Source organism: Schistocerca piceifrons, chromosome 5 (assembly GCF_021461385.2).
Source record: "Schistocerca piceifrons isolate TAMUIC-IGC-003096 chromosome 5, iqSchPice1.1, whole genome shotgun sequence".
Taxonomy (NCBI): Eukaryota; Metazoa; Arthropoda; class Insecta; order Orthoptera; family Acrididae; genus Schistocerca; species Schistocerca piceifrons.
Window position 1 is genome coordinate 605,448,695 of NC_060142.1, and position 17,813 is coordinate 605,466,507.

Sequence of the window (17,813 nt, forward strand, 5' to 3'; positions counted from 1 at the left end):
TCCGAAAAGCGACCGCTACTCTCCTGAACTTTCTAATCGACAAGTTATCATCTGACGAGCCAAGTTTCAAAGAGTTAACGAAGCTAAGAGCTCTGGAGAAGAACTTTCGGATATAATGCAGAAGCCGAGTTACTCCTTAATAGCGATCGTATGGCCAGAACAAAGAAACGATAATTCTCGCTTGGCAAACACAAGTAGCAGGGTACTGTTACCAACGTTCATACAGTCTAAAAGAGCTTAGCCTCCTTGTTTAGTAGTAGTTCCAACATTCTCTTTTACTGCAGAAAATGTAACGAAGAATAACATTCCTTTTGGGGTCTAAAATTTTTGTAGTGGTGCTAGTGTTTATCACTACGGCATGAACACTTTTGTTGTTATCAGGAGTGTAGTACGTTATTTAAGCAAACTTGGCAATAATAGTAAGTAATTTAAGCAGTCTTGGCAATAAGATTGCACTGATTGTAAAAATAAAGAGAAGTTTTATCAAGACTCAGGTCTACAGACAGCCTACGAGACGCGCAGAATTTTATTACACTCCAAAAATAGTAAACCACCTGGAGATTATGGTGTAATTGCTGAGATGTTTAAGAAGGAGGCAATCTAGTGGTCGACAAATCATCATATATGTGAAATAATATCTACGGACTGGAAAAATGCGTTCATACACCTCTACACAAAGAGGTGGCGAGAGGATTGAAACAATTGCTGTCGTATTTCTCTCCTACCAGTGGCCTAAATGAGACTTCCTTACCGTATCACGAAGGAAAGAAGTACGGATGAAGGGTGAGTAACAGGCGGGAGTCCGGAGATTGTGCACTGCTGTTCTGGATTCTGAATATGATACCACAGCACCGCTAGTCGATTCACATTGCCTCTATGAAAAATATTATTCGATTTAAAACAAACAACAGTCCAACAGATTTTAAGAAATACACTCATTTTCGACGTCGTGTGACGCGACTGCCCTTAGCGAACTTTGGCCTTCCGTAGAAGACTATTGTATTGTTTTCTGTTTAGTGCCGTACTCCTGAATTTAAGTTTTTCTTGTGTATTCCCTGCTATCATGCTACCTCTTTAGCTTAGGTCTTCCAACCTCCAGGTTGCTTTAGGCAGTGCGTTGGATATCATTCTCTTAATAGGTCTCAGAGTATGTTTTGCCCATTCCAGTCTTTTAACCTTGAAGCAACTGACAATTCTTGGTTCATTGCATGTGTTAAGTAATTCGTTGTTTAATTTCCTCCTCTAAACACAATTCTCTCCCATTGGTCCAAGAATTTGTCGCAAGAAGTTTCTATCAGACATTACAAGTAGTTTTTCATTGATTTTAGTTGTGTCCACGTTTCCGCAATTCATGTTAGCACCGGCCTCAGAAAAACTTTATACATAATAACATACCTCTTCCTCAACAGAAACATGATTTTCACATACTTTGAGGCCTTGTTGGCACATGTTGACAGATTGTATTCGTTTCTGAATTCTTCACCTGACAATGTTCTAATAGTTTACTTGTGATTCAAGGTAAGTGAAACCACATACGATATCAAACTTAAATCAACCGATTTCAGTGAACGGGAATTCATAAGGGCGATCTCTCAGTCACCGGCATATACATATTTTCGTTTTATTAGCAGGCTCAACATTCTATCAGATCTTTCAGCATTTGTAAAGGCTCCTATCATATCGTTTGACATTCTTGCAGATATAACAATACCATCCGATTATGTCAGAACCTAAGATGACTTGATAACATAGTCCTCCATCCACTGATTCCCACTTCTCTTAACAACTTTCGCCGGCTGGTATTTAACGGACGACCAGGTATTGAATATCCCGTGGTCTAGGGGTAGCGTCTTTGATTTATAATCAAAACGTCTTCGGTCCCGGGTTCGATCCCCGCCAGTGCCTAAATTTTGATAAATAATAAGCATTGGCGGCCGAAGACTTCCGGCATAAGAAGTCAGCCTCATTCTGCCAACGGCCTTGTCAAAGAGAGCGGAGGAGCGGATAGAGGTTCAGGGCACTCTCTTGCCCTAGGGGTGCGAAATTGCCCCTAAAGGCGGAAGAATCAGCAATGATCAACGACATGAGGATTCTGAAGGCAATGGAAACCACTGCATTAAAGACACGTAACGTGTATCCACAGGACATGTGGCATGTAATTGAAGAAGTGTCTTGAAGATCTCTCCACTGGCAAAAGATTCCGGAATTGTCCCCCATTCGTATCTCCGGGAGGGGACTGCCAAGGGGGAGGTTACCATGAGAAAAAGATTGGATAATCAACGAAAGGATAACGTTCTACGAGTCGGGGCGTGGAATGTCAGAAGCTTGAACGTGGTAGGGAAACTAGAAAATCTGAAAAGGGAAATGCAAAGGCTCAGTCTAGATATAGTAGAGGTCAGTGAAGTGAAGTGGAAGGGAGACAAGGATTTCTGGTCAGATGAGTATCGGGTAATATCAACAGCAGCAGAAAATGGTATAACAGGTGTAGGATTCGTTATGGTTCAAATGGCTCTGAGCACTATGGGACTCAACTGCTTAGGTCATTAGTCCCCTAGAACTTAGAACTAGTTAAACCTAACTAACCTAAGGACATCACAAACATCCATGCCCGAGGCAGGATTCGAACCTGCGGCCGTAGCGGTCTTGCGGTTCCTTACTGCAGCGCCTTTAACCGCACGGCCACTTCGGCCGGCCGATTCGTTATGAATAGGGAGGTAGGGAAGAGGGTGTGTTACTGTGAACAGTTCAGTGACCGGGTTGTTGTAATCAGAATCGACAGCAGACCAACACCGACAACGATAGTTCAGGTATACATGCCGTCGTCGCAAGCTGAAGATGAACAGATAGAGAAAGTGTATGAGGATATTGAAAGGGTAATGCAGTATGTAAAGGGGGACGAAAATCTAATAGTCATGGGCGACTGGAATGCAGTCGTAGGGGAAGGAATTGAAGAAAAGGTTACAGCAGTATATGGGCTTTCGACAAGGAATGAAAGAGGAGTAAGACTAATTGAGTTCTGTAACAAGTTTCAGGTAGTAACAGCGAATACCCTGTTCAAGAATCATAAGAGGAGGAGGTATACTTGGAAAAGTCGGGGAGATACGGGAAGATTTCAATTAGATTACATCATGGTCAGACAGAGATTCCGAAATCAGATACTGGATTGTAAGGCGTACCCAGGAGCAGACATAGACTCGGATCACAATATAGTAGTGATGAAGAGTAGGCTGAAGTTCAACACATTGGTCAGGAAGAATCAATACGCAAAGAAGTGGGATACGGAAGTACTAAGGAATGACGAGATACGTTTGAAGTTCTCTAACGCTATAGATACGGCAATAAGAAATAGCGTAGTTGGCAGTACAGTTGAAGAGGAATGGACATCTCTAAAAAGGGCCATCACAGAAGTTGGGAAGGAAAACATAGGTACAAAGAATGTAGCTGCGAAGAAACCATGGGTAACACAAGAAATACATCAGTTGATTAATGAAAGGAGGAAGTACAAACATGTTCCGGGAAAATCAGGAATACAGAAATATAAGTCGCTGAGGAATGAAATAAATAGGAAGTGCTGGGAAGAAGCTAAGACGAAATGGCTGCAGGAAAAATGTGAAGACATCGAAAAAGATATGATTGTCGGAAGGACAGACTCAGCATACAGGGAAGTCAAAACAACCTTTGGTGACATTAAAAGCAGCGGTGGTAACATTAAGAGTGCAACGGGAATTCCACTGTTAAATGCAGAGGAGAGAGCAGATAGGTGGAAAGAATACATTGGAAGCCTCTATGAGGGTGAAGATTTGTCTGGTGTGATAGAAGAAGAAACAGGAGTCGATTTAGAAGAGATAGGGGATCAAGTATTAGACTCGGAATTTAAAAGAACTTAGAAGGACTTACGGTCAAATAAGGCAGAAGGGACAGATAACATTCGATCAGAATTTCTAAATTCATTGGGGGAAGTGGCAACAACACGACTATTCACGTTGGTGTGTAGAATATATGAGTCTGACGGTGAACCATCTGACTTTCGGAAAAGCATCATCCACACAATTCAGAAGACGGCAAGAGCTGACAAGTGCTAGAATTATCGCACAATCAGCTTAACAGCCCATGCATCGAAGCTGCTTACAAGAATAATACATAGAAGAATGGAAAAGAAAATTGAGATTGCGCTAGGTGACGATCAGTTTGGCTTTAGGAAAAGTAAAGGGACGAGAGAGGCAATTCTGACGTTACGGCTAATAATGGAAGCAAGGCTAAAGAAATATCAAGACACTTTCATAGGATTTGTCGACCGGGAAAAAGCGTTGGACAATATAACATGGTGCAAGCTGTTCGAGATTCGGAAAAAAGTATGGTTAAGCTATAGGGAGAGACGGGTCGTATACAATATGTACAACAACCAAGAGGGAATAATAAGAGTGGACGATCAAGAACGAAGTGCTCGTATTAAGAAGGGTGTAAGACAAGGCTGTAGCCTTTCGCCCCTACTCTTCAATCTGTACATCGAGGAAGCAATGATGGAAATAAGAGAAAGTTTCAGAAGTGGAATTAAAATACAAGGTGAAAGGATATCAATGATACGATTCGCTGATGACATTGCTATCCTGTATGAAAAGAAGAATTAAGTGATCTGCTGAACGGAATGAACAGTCTAATGAGTACACAGTATGGTTTGAGAGTAAATCAGAGAAAGACGAAGGTATTGAGAAGTAGTAGAAATGAGAACAGCGAGAAATTTAACATCAGGATTGATGGTCACGAAGTCAATGAAGTTAAGGAATTCTGCTACCTAGGCAGTAAAATAACCAATGACGAACGGAGCAAGGAGGACATCAAAAGCAGACTCGCTATGGCAAAAAAGGCATTTCTGGCCAAGAGAAGTCTACTAATATCAAATCCCGGCCTTAATTTGAGGTAGAAACTTCTGTGGATGTACGTCTGGAGTACAGCATTGTATGGTAGTGAAACATGGGATGTGGGAAAACCGCAACAGAAGAGAATCGAAGCATTTGAGATGTGGTGCTATAGACGAATGTTGAAAATTAGGTGGACTGATAAGGTAAGGAAAGAGGAGGTTCTACGCAGAATCGGAGAGGAAAGGAATATGTGGAAAACACTGATAAGGAGAAGGGACAGAATTATAGGACATCTGCTAAGACATGAGGGAATGACTTCCATGGTACTAGAGGGAGCTGTAGAGGGCAAAAACTGTAGAGGAAGACAGAGATTGGAATACGTCAAGCAAATAATTGAGGACGTAGGTTGCAAGTGCTACTCTGAGACGAAGAGGTTAGCACAGGAAAGGAATTCGTGGCGGGCCGCATCAAACCAGTCAGTAGGCTGAAAAAATAAAGTAATTCTGTATGGTCACTGCACTTGGTAACATATAATGTTCCTTAATTTTTTGTCGGAGTGATTCGCACAGTAACTTTCACTATCTCAGTAAATTTATGAGGTGTCTTTGATTTTTCGCTTGCTACATACTCCTCGCTCCTGCCAATATTGTCATGGCCTTATATGAAACCTGTAAAGCGGTGAGATGCATCAAACACAAATTCTTTACAAACACAAAGTGTACAATAAAATTCATGTGTGAAATTTCCAACACTTTGAGGATAAAAGCAGATGAACACTTCTGCGACCTTGTACCAGATAATGTTTTTCAAAATATAACAGGAAGAAATAGCTTAAGTACATACGATATCAAAAGTAAAAGACTCATTATCCAACGTCTTTCCTTTGCCTATAACCAATCAATAATTACTAGGAGTACACCCGAAAATATACACGTTTTACAGAAGTTTCATAAGATTGCTGTCTAAAGTGGCCATCAAATATTTGACTCGAAGAAAATATGTGCTGAAGATAATCACTGACATGGACTGGCTCACAGCGAGATGTGGCACCATGAGTCAGGTTGAATACATCAAGGAATGTACATGACTTTGTAGAGATCACCGATAATAAAAAAAATAAACAATAAACCCTGCGTAGAAAAACTGAGAATTATCTACAGGATCACGTGGAAATTTGTAATCAAAGCTAAGCTTCGCAAGCACCACACTATCGTTCTCCCAGAAACACACTATGTAACTGAAACATCTACACTAACCATGAGTATCAACGTCTTTGAGAAAACTGAACGACAGATATAGTGGAAAAATTCGAACGCAAAATACAATTTGTTATAAGGTTGCGCTTAAAGTTCTGAAGAGATGTTTTCCCTGACGGAATTATTTATTTTCTCAGCACAGAATAGACATCTGAAATTTTATGGACATGTAGCATTAATAGACAGTTCACGATAAATCAAGGAAATCTGCATCATAAACACAATCTGCAAAGTTAAAGCATGATTCTTAGCCACCACTAAAAAGTATATCAAAGAAATTGCTGTTAACCCACAGGGAACTGCACGCTTGACATTCCCACAAGAAATCGGTTCCCAGTACGTCAGAACAAGTAACAGAAAAAAGTTTCGAGCTAAAAGAAGCAGGGTCATTAGGATGACAACGGATCCATAGCTATGGGATAAAATTTCTCTCGGAAGGTAAGATGAAAAACTAGACTAAAGCAAACTAATAGTTCTGCGTGTTCAGCAGAGGGTCAAACGAAACAATGAAAAATTTAAAAATGATAGGAGTCACAGATAATACATTTGTATAAATAAAATAAAAACACAGCAGCTACAATGAAATACAAGCCTGGGACCCCATCTAGCTGGTAATGAGGAAGGAGGAGGAGAAGGAGTAACACTTTGTAAAATATAAAGAAATTAAATTTAATAAAACCTCTGTCAGTCTGGTTCCGGATGATAGCACAGGTGAAACTCAGTCAACAGTCTCAAAGGCGGAAGAGGAATCCTAACTCCCAAAGACAGAGAGGGCAGAAGAACCTAATGGAGAAAACCGTAAAAAATAATCATTTTGGCCTAACAATCCGATCTTACCTTGTAATTTATTTCCTACCACGTACAATATACAATTTCAATTGCAGAATGGAAAGTCAACTAAGAGGAAGCACTACCCCAGGTGGTAACTCGAAAGAGGAACCCACCATTGCTTTATGCAATGCATCAGGAGCTATGGTTCTGGGGAGTCTCGACATCTGCATTAAGGATAAGTCGGAGCATCCAAGGTATGATTCCAAACTCAAGTTCAAAACGAAATTCTTTGCAGGCACCTTGAACATAAACTCATTACTAAAAATTGGTAAACAAAAAGAACTTGAAATTTTAGCAGTTCAAGAAACAAGATTTTTGGATGAAAATGTTTCAGAAACCAAAAGCAATTAACATTTTATGGGTAAACCAGCAATAAAAGTCATGAAAGCCATGCCAGTACTAGGTACCACTTTCTATGTTCTTAGAAACTTAGTAGTTAATATTACGGAATTCAAATACAGTTCAGAAGGACTATCTCTTCGCACAGATTAATGTAAAAAGTTCCAGTAGACCTTTGTTAAAATATCATCCTCCAACCAATGATTAGAATAAGAAAAATCCGAGGAAAGTAAAAACATAATTCGAACTCCTAGAAGAAGAAATAAAAAAATTCGAAAATCAAATGTTGTTACAATAATGGGGCATTTTAAGGCTCAAATAGAGAGGCAGAAATCGTTTTAGGAAAATAGTAGGCCATTATCCATAAAAGAATAAACAAAAATGGCACAAGACTAATCACTCTTTGTAGAAAATTTCAGTTAAAAGTAAAGTCAACCATCTTCAAAAAATTACTGAGAAATGCAAAAACATGAATCTCATCGAATCCAATCCAAGGGAGTTCCAGTTAGATCAAGTGGTTACTTCTAAATGCAATTTTAAAGAAATGAATTTAAAGGAAGTAAAAAAAGGGATTTTAATTCTGATCACTGCCTTATAAAAATTAAACTGAAACTTCTCCCCATGAAAAGGCAAATGAGACAGCAACAACTAATATACTATACAGACGCTCAACATCAGTAAACAGGAAATAAAAAATTTTCAGGAAGATATTAATGTAACTAATTCAGGGAAATGTGAAGAAATATCGAAAGAAATCAACAGGACAGCGAAAAATGTATTTGGAACAATGAAATCTGTGAAGAAGCAGTTGCAGAAAGAACAAAACAGTGGAACGAACAGAAATGTTCTGGGAAGCCTAAATACCTTGATGAATTTAGAATGCAGAGGAAAGAAATAAAAACAGTAAGAAACAACAACTTCTTGACGTACAAAACCACTTTGTAAAAAGTAGCTCCCTGAATTTCCATCAGATGTTTAATAGTTATCTAAAGGCATATCAAGATCCAAGCATTTCTTGACAGATGAAAATTGTAAAGTAGGCCTAAGCAACAGCCAGAACTGTGAAAATCTAAGAAGATACTTTTAAAAATTTTGAACTGTGAAGAACCAAACTGTAAGCAACAGTTTCCATATCTCAACGAAAATACAGAAGCAGATCCACCACCTGCAGTTGAAGAAATTATAAAAGCAATGAATACCATAAAAAACAAGAAATACATTGGAGATTATTATTACAGCTCAACTTATTAAATAGTCCCAACGAAAAATTATAACTAACCTTCAGCTCATGTTTGAAGAAATATGGGAAACTGAAAATATACCAGAAAACTGAAAAGTGGGTCTCATCCACCCCTTGCACAAGAAACGTGATAAGCAAAATGTAAATAACTATAGAGGTATCTATTTGTTGCCAGTTGGTTGTAAAATATTTTCAACAATACAACTAAATAAGGTAGAACTTGCAGTTGATAAGCATTTGGAAGAATATCAGAGGTGATTTAGAAAGGGCGGATCTTGCTCAGAACAGTTTTTCAACCTGAAGTCCATAATTCGACTTACAAACTCCAAAGATATGTTTGTAACATTTATAGATTTAAAAAGGCAATTGATTCGGTTGAAGAGGAAACACTAAATGAAGTGATCAGAGATTTTGGCATTAAATCTAAGTTAGCGAACCTCATCCGTGAAACGCTCACAGACACCAAATCCAAGTTTCGGGGTGAAATATCGAAGGAATTCGACATGAAAATAGGTGTAAGGCAAGGCGATGGCCTGTCTCCACTCCTCTTTAACTGCATACCAGAGAAAATATTAACAGAATGGAAACAAAAACTAAAAGAACAGAACCTATCACCAATCAGACTGAGAACTAAAATCAGAGTTATTGAAATTCATTGTTTATCATATGGGGACGATTTTGCCATTCTTTCTGAAAACTTCTCAAACACTGGAATACAAATCAATCTCTTAAGAGAAAGAGCCAACAAGGGACGTTTAAGAATATCTGCAGAGAAAACAAAATTTATGACAAATGTAAAACATGTTCCTGAATACCTAGCAACGGATATTGGCCAGATAAAGAGGGTAAATATATTTAAATATTTGGGAGAAATTATCCAAGGAAATGGCTTAGAAAAATTCGCCGTAGAAACAAAGCTGCATAAAAAGGACATAGTTTATAGAATAACTAGGAATGTTTGCAACAAAATGTGTCTGTCTAAAAGTTTGAAGATACAGCACTACAACACAGTAGTAAATCCAGAATGTCTTTATGCAAGTTAATGTTTAGTACTGAACTACAAATTACACAAAGTTCAAATCCTAGAAAGAAAAATCGTGAAAAAATACTTGGACCACCAAAAAGTTCAGACGTATGGAAATTAAGAAGCAATGAAAAAGTTTATTGCAATATAGAAAACATAAATGAAACGCTACAAAAGAGGCGACTGCTATTTTTTTCGACACTTATACAGAATGAACAGCAACAGGTTAACCAAACAGATTTTTAAATATCTTTGGGATAAGAAGTGGACAATAGCCTCGATTCAAGAAGATAGGAAAGATATGGAACAACATAAGTGAAAAAGATGCGACAGAAAGAAAGATTTTCAAGAGGAAAGTGTTAAAAAAAGGGAACGTCCCAAGGCTAGAGGGAGAAGATGACAGGGTCAAAATGGTCCAAGGAGAGGAAAAGGACACATAGGGAAAAGATGAAACAAATACTAGAGGAGAAAGAAAAACAACCAAGAAGGAAGCACTGACATTGGTTCTTGGTCCTTAGATGACCCAAACGAAGAAAGAAGAAGAATTACTTCCTTGTCGCTGGAGCGCCTTCTTTCACACAATCGTGATAAAAGGAACATGGAGGAAATGAAAAGAAATGTCAAAAAATGGCAAAAACTCAAGTACAATTTAAAGTGTTACAGCCGCCAACGGACAATGAACAAATGCATATTCAAATATGGGAAACCATAACGATCATGCGTTTCCAAAACTACAAATATAAAACTGCAGACGCAGATAAAAATATAAAGCATGCTAATAACATCTCGTGTGATCGTGACAAATGATTGACATAGAAAACCAGAAAAATAACGAAAAATAAAATTCTCAAACCAGATTGGAAATAACGGTAAAATAAATATAAACTGCTTCCACCAACTACTCATCAGAACGTCCTGAAGGATGCTGCTAACCTGTGTAGGTTTCAACCTGCTTACAACTTGGATGAGCACTACGAAAATCAAATTTGTTTACTGGAACTTTGTCAAAACTTAAATGATATTCTCTTGGAACGGCAAAGGAAATGAGCAGATGTGCGGTGAAAATATCCACCTCGAGAAGGGAATCTCTTCACTTACCTCTGATCACTATCAGACCCTAAACCAAGCAACATTAGGCGATATGACAAATCTGGTTGTAGAGGACCAAACCGTAACATATCACTAACTTAATATTATTGTGTATTTGTTATCACGAAAGTAGCTGTGTTAATATCCTGTAACAGAATTAGTGGGCGATTTATAAATTGCATGTTAATATAAGTGCAGTACTTCGTAAGTAAGGAGCCAAGAAGGTGGCAGTATAATTGTATATATAGGAATGTTAGGAGTGGTTAGCTATAAAAGTGGTTTTCTCTAATGTGTGTGTGTGGGTGGGGGCGGGGGGGAGGGGGACGTCAGTCTGCAGTGCAGGAGAGCCAGTCCTGACAAAACAATTCTACATGGTGTGCAAAACATATGAGAAAGGCTAATTATCTTTCGGCTACAAGCAGTGAGTCATAACTACAAATTCCAGGGAAGGCAGGTGCCTGTAGGTGTGAAGATTAATGATCACACAGTTTAATACGTCACGGTTGCAGAATATTGAGAAAACCTCGAGGCAGATCAGTCTGAGTTTAGCAGAGATGTAGGAAAATGCGACGTAATAAGGGGAGATCGATTTATGTGAGAAGATTGGTTTAACAAAGACAAAGCTATGCATATAGCATCTGTATATTTAGAGATAGATATGCATATAGCATCTGTATATTTAGAGATAGATTTCCATATTGCAGACTGCACTAGACTCTTTGAAGTTCTAAAACTATTAGGGATAATATTCAGAGAGTGGAAGGCTATAACTAACCTGCACAGAAACTGGACTGCAGTCGAAAGACGTGGAACGGATTCAGTAGTTGAGATGTGACTGATACAGGGTTGCAGCGTGGCATAGAAAGACTCGGGGTCAAATTTGATATTTGACGTTAGGTTGCCAAAATTTCAGGGACAAACGCATTACAGCGTGAATGACGTCTGACCTGAACCTCATGTTGTCATCAATGATGACTGTATGAAATCATAACCCCCTCCTCACCTCAATTCCCTTTGGAATCAACAGCCTATCACAACATAGTATTTACGTGGCCACTGAAACGAGAACGGCAGGTCACAGAGTAATATTTTAGTGACTATTATGATGAAACAGTCAAGCGGACTATATCTCTTAAATCACATCAGCTTAACTGGAACATTTTAAAAATGGCACCATGTTCAAAGTGTTTCGCACCATATTCAAACATTTTATTAAGTAAAAACTGTAAAGGGTGTAATCTGCAGTACTTTAACAATTGAAAAATGTAACTTTAGGTGTCAGGAACACACACACACACACACACACACACACACACACAGAGAGAGAGAGAGAGAGAAATAATTTTCGCGTCAAGTGTTACATTGGTATCGGCTAATCTAAAATACCTATCTAAGTGCCTAACGGATGTTGGCATTTGAAGTGAGGCTAAGTTACCATTGGTTAAAAGATCGAACTATAGGCACTTGCTGTTTTCATATTTTTCTCAGTAATGCATCACTCACCAAACCAAATTTTAGGGTGGAAGGTAATAACACATCATGTTCGACACTTGTAAACTGTGGGTAACGATTATTGCATTTGGTGCCTAGGCTCTCTAAGACATTTAGAGACAGTATGGCCATAATCACTTACTAAATAAAACCAAGGTTATAATTATAATGCTCCAAGATACAAAAAGTCTTAACAAAGAACGTATCGACAGACAAATGAAAATTAGATGAGAACTTTGCTGTCATCTAATACTCGGAGCACATATTTTCGTAACACGGAAACGTGAGCTTATAATGCTCCGAAAAGTACCTTAAGCATGGCCATAGACAATAGTGGAACAAGACAAGGGTAAAACATGGCCTACATCAATGGTGGAGAATGATAGAATTTGAAGTTTTTTGTCTCAAAAATGAAATCTTTTAACGAAAATAAAATTATTTGTCTACATACATAGCTATTTTGATTACAAACGCATACTCAATTGCTCATAATAATGTGAAAGTACAATAGTTTCCATGTCCAGATATTTGTCCACCTAATAACACTTCCTCATCTTTCACTGTTCTGAGATAAAGATCAAACTCAGCTGAATAACAACGAAGGTTTACGGTTTACCAGTTGTTATATTCGAGGGCATGCTGAAAAGATAATACCTCAGATCTTATACGAAAATTCTGAATCATTTTAAATAAAACCGTCTTTATTATCATTCTACATCTTTACTCTTTTTGTCTACGTATTTGGAGTCTTACGTATTTGGAATAGAGCGGTATGTAACATATCTATGACGGTACGAGGGGGACAGCTAGATGTCAGCGAGTTTCGAATTTAAAGAGTTTTTCCACACAAGCATAACGATACCAGACAAAACACGAGTGTTGCAGCATCTGCCACAATGCGATGCCTTGGGTTCGCAGTCATCCACCATCTTCCTTAGAGTTCGGATTTCGTCCAATCCCTTTTTCCCTATTTCCAAAACTTAAAGAACACCTTCGAGGTCTTCACTTTGATAGCGATGTAGCGAAGAAAGAAGAGGTGGGTTTTGGCTTCGTCAACGAAGTCAATCATTCTGTAGTGACAGTATCAGCAAATCGTTTTCTCTTTCGAAGAAATGTGTTCGTCGCCAGTGTGATTATCTTAAGAAATAAATATGTAGAGGCGAAGAACAAAGATGAAGTTTAATTTTAGTAACTTAAAAAGTTTTACATAAATTCATAGGCGATATTTATCAGCACGTATTCGTACACTGTCTGGCACAGGTCTATTCACCGATATGCTCGTGTTAGCTGGCTCGGGCTCACATCTCAGTATTCAAAAGCTGGACGGCTTGCGGATAGCGATGGCGGTGGTACCGGTGGGGAGAGGAGGGGAGGGGAGTGGAGGGGAAGGGAGGGCAGATATGGGGAGGGGAGGAGAGGGGAGAAGGAACCGGCACAAAGCAGCTCGGTTCAAATGGTTCAAATGGCTCTATGCAGTATGGGACTTAACACTGAGGTCATCAGTCACCTAGACTCAGAACTACTTAAACCTAACTAACCTAAGGACATCACACACATCTATGCCCAAGGCAGGATTCGAACCTGCGACCGTAGCAGCAGCGTGGTTCCGGACTGAAGCGCCTAGAACCGCTCGGCGACAGTGGCTGGCCAAAAGCAGCTCGCCGCGAGCAACTGTTGTCAATTAGTCGAGTCTACGACCAGCAATGTTGGTACGACGGAGGTAGTCTATATCGCTTTGCGGTGGCTAACTGACGCCTTTCTAAGCAAATTTATTTTCTAAAAGGGAAGCATTAATGGTAAATGACAATGAGATGGAACTTACATTTGAATTAATTGATCGGTCTAAGGGTATGTGGCAGCTAAGTACGATACACAATATTTCTTACGGTTGGTAGTGCATTGGGATGAATGTCGTTTTCGGACAAAGTTTAAATTGACATCAAATTATACTTCGTGACTCTTTTATTCACGCGTTTAACATTGAAGAACCTCATGTCGATGAATACTTCGTATTTTGCGTTACACCAAAGCCTAAACTAATGGTACCATTTCTAAACACTGCTTTCGAAGTTAGGATTCTATGTCGAAGGCTCTAAATGATTTCTTTAGCTTCAGAGCGGAAAAAGTTTGAGCACAGATTACATCCTAGGCACCTTCCGAATGGGCCTGCTGTATAGTGTAGCAAATGTCGTATTAATGAGTGATATATCTGTGTATATCTTACCTGTTACTTTAAGCTCCACAAAAATACTCGTTGGTGGATGCGTAGAAACTTGGCACTCGTACCATCCGGCATCACGTGGCTGCACAAATTTTATCTGCAGGCCCCAGCTCTGGAAGCAAGACGTAATAGTGAGAATGAAAGTAGTAAAGCTTAGGCAATGTAGGCTAAACGTACGGCGCAAAATTATCAGTAGAAGCTATTTAATAGCAGCAAAATTGCGTAATACACATCAACGAAATATTTATTTCTTCTCTTCATTATTTCAAATACTATAGAGCATCTAGAACAGTAATATTCTTTTATACACACTCGCTATAAACTTTCATATCCACGTAAGTAACAATAAAGTTATATAGTGTAATTGAAAAAATAACTGCATTGATGAATGTTTGAATGAAATTGGATCAACCTAATATTTAGCTGAGGAACCATGACTTCCGACACAATGCCATAGCTAAGATTCCTTAACCAAATTTTCGTTGGTAAACACGATGCGCACGTTAAGCTCTCTCTGGGCACCACAGGTGCAGTAAGGCGCCACTGCGCTGGTTTGCTGTTCATACTTCAGTACTAGCCAATATGATTCAAAATGAAGACAGTAATAAATCACGCGGGCCCTTTCATTCGTCCTCTTGATATTCAGTCAAAAGAAGAGCACAGTTACGTTCTTAGGAGACTCATATTAGCAGCGTGAAGAAACTAAACAACATGAGTTCTGAACTTGCCGCTTCGGAAGTAGTAAAAATACCATAGTGATGACCATTTTCAACAGTTATAATCTTTGGTTTATAGAGTAACGTTACAACAATAATTTATGCCTGGAAGAGTTAGACTGAGAACGGCCACTGGTTATTACTGTTAAGAAAGCACAAGACACACCACCTTTTAGGTATTTGTCTCTACTCCGTGTTACGTGTAGGGGATCCTGTAAAGGGGAGCAAAGGGTCAGGGAACTGTCATTATATTTTTGGAATTATATATAGGTATTTTGTAGGAACGCATTCAAGTCTTGAAGTGGCGCGAAAATTTTAATTCAAAGTGTAGTGACAGAGAAAAGAAAAAAGAACACTAACAACTAACCATCAGACTTTTTGGGCTCGAGATGCTCAAAGAATAAAATTAACAGTTCGTAGTTCTGGAAAATAGTTTCAACAGGGCAAAAAGGCCGAAGAGATGAGGAATAAATAAAGATAGCACCATAGGCAGCTTGCAGAGACTGAAATATTGCTTGTCGCTTGGGGAACTCGCGTACAAATTAGGTCGCTTCATTCACATTGTAATGAGGCAAATTCAACACCTGCCATGAGAACCCTGACATGATAGCAAATCTGGCAGTATGTCACATAGCTCCAAAGAAATCCCGACATTAAATTAACCAAAGTAATACGATCAACTAGTGAGCCAATGGAATACCACAGACTAACACAAGAACTCCTAAGTGCATGTCATACCACCCCCCAGCTCATGTTAAAGCCCTCCAGCAGAACAGTGTAGATGTTACGATAACACTAAAAGGGCCACACCAGCTGCAAGTTTTAGCGTGTGACTTTCTCGCGACTCTGTTACATTGCAAACGTTAAACACATTGCCCCACCACGAAAAGTATAACGTCTCTCATTGGATAAACAGAATTTTTGTAGGCAGAGCTTAAGGTTAACATAGAGACCCTGATTGGTCAGTTGAAAACACAGCCAGATAGCTTCTTTTAAACCAACTTCGGTAAATTGTACTAAGGAGAAGTTAGGAGAGAGTTGCTTCCGTGACAGTGAGGTGTGGAGCTGCGCCGCCCGCCGCCCCCTGACGCTGCCTAACCAACGACAAGGTAATGAACGCACGCGATGCCGCATAACAGCGCATAAAACTTACTGAGAACTGCAGAAGTCTCATCTGTTACACCCCCTTTTTGCGTAATACTAGTGTCGATCGTCAATTAAAGCTCATGGTATTCACATTTGCTACATAAGTTAAAATCTGAAATGCGATGATTTTTCTGTTCTATTATTATTGAGAAGCCACATCAGCCACTGTAATTTATGACAAGTTAAATAAGTAATTAAAGATAATTAAGCGTCACTGTAGATCATTTGGATAGTTTTCTCCTTTATGAAACTTAACTTAAACCTAGATTATAGATGTGATATGGCATAGGTCATCCTTCGATCCATTGTAGAACTTGGAAACCCATTCTGGGAGTATTCGTTCACATTTTTGTTGAACGCAGTTGGTTTTTATCATCCTGTATTAAAACATTTCCTTTTATCATTAGTGCAATCTGTAAACAATGTTTTAAGAGTAGAATAAAGTTTCCAATGGTGAACTTAACTGCTTTTTCGACGTTATTTTACCAGCTAACTAAAAATAGGAAAGCCTTGAACCCCTTCCACTAAATTTAGTTAGTATTTATATTCTTTTGCAGGGAGAGTAGTGGAGCTGACGCTGAAATCATTAAGTATTCGATTATATCATCGCTAGTGTCACTGAACTCTTCTGAATTCTACATGTCATGTGTGGTCCGGCGTCTCCTTACCAGCAACAGGTCCCAGGTTCAAACTAGTCAATTCCCTAAAATACACGCTCAGAGCGTCGTTGCGCGAAAGTGGTAGGGAGACACGACTTAGAACAACAGAAACCACTCAGAATGTTAGAACATTTGGAAGGTAGTCTCTCACATTTTTCTCATTTTGTACTGCCTCATCTTTGTTTGCAAGCGAGAAAAACTGCCAGTCATATTTGCTTCTTCGTTAGTAGCAATACATCAGTTTGATTTGATGTCTAGACAAAAATGACAGATAATACCCATCAAAATGTTTAAACGATACTTCCATCACTTGAAAAAATTTAAAATTCGTGAAATTATGTTATTTACATGTTTAGCAGTTAACGAAGTCATCTTCGATGTATATTTATTTTGATCATATAATTTAGGTTCTACAGCATAAAACGAGAACACATTCACAAAATGTCTGGCAGGAGCAAAACAAACATAGTATTAGGAATAAGTTTTGTCAAACAGCGTAAGACTTGGTCAGCTAACTTCACACTGGATGAAGCACATTTATGAACTGTCCGGATAATTTGTATCTTCTCTAAATTGTCAAGGATCAGGGCCACCTAGGAATCGATAAGCTCCTGATGTTTGTCTAAGATGATAGACGCTATATGTTTTCCACTAAATATGCGGTATACAGGAAACAAATGGCGTGATGCGTATAAAAAAATATCATATAAATATCAGAGGACTGACATGACATGACAACAGTGGAGTAGTTGATATATGTGTTGCGGTTTTCAAGATGTTACCTTATCACGAAAGCTTACATATAACAGGACAAATGATTTGGGGACTGGATACCCGCCTTTTTTCCAGGAGAATGATTGAAAGGTGATGCATGGATGTATATATTTTGAGGATGTGCAGCTGCGAAATGTTGCAAGGTATCACCAGGATTTCGGCCACGGT

General features: G+C 38.9%; 1 protein-coding gene across 1 annotated transcript in view; it reads right to left on the minus strand.

The window, feature by feature from the left end:
- Window positions 1-17,813, minus strand: part of LOC124799163 (igLON family member 5-like) — a gene marked incomplete at its 5' end in the record, with an annotated part of 186,819 nt that overhangs the window by 49,525 nt on the left and 119,481 nt on the right. The window contains one exon of the mRNA XM_047262702.1: window positions 14,354-14,462. Within this exon, the coding sequence (XP_047118658.1) occupies window positions 14,354-14,462 (109 nt within the window). The remainder of the gene's footprint in view (window positions 1-14,353; window positions 14,463-17,813) is intronic.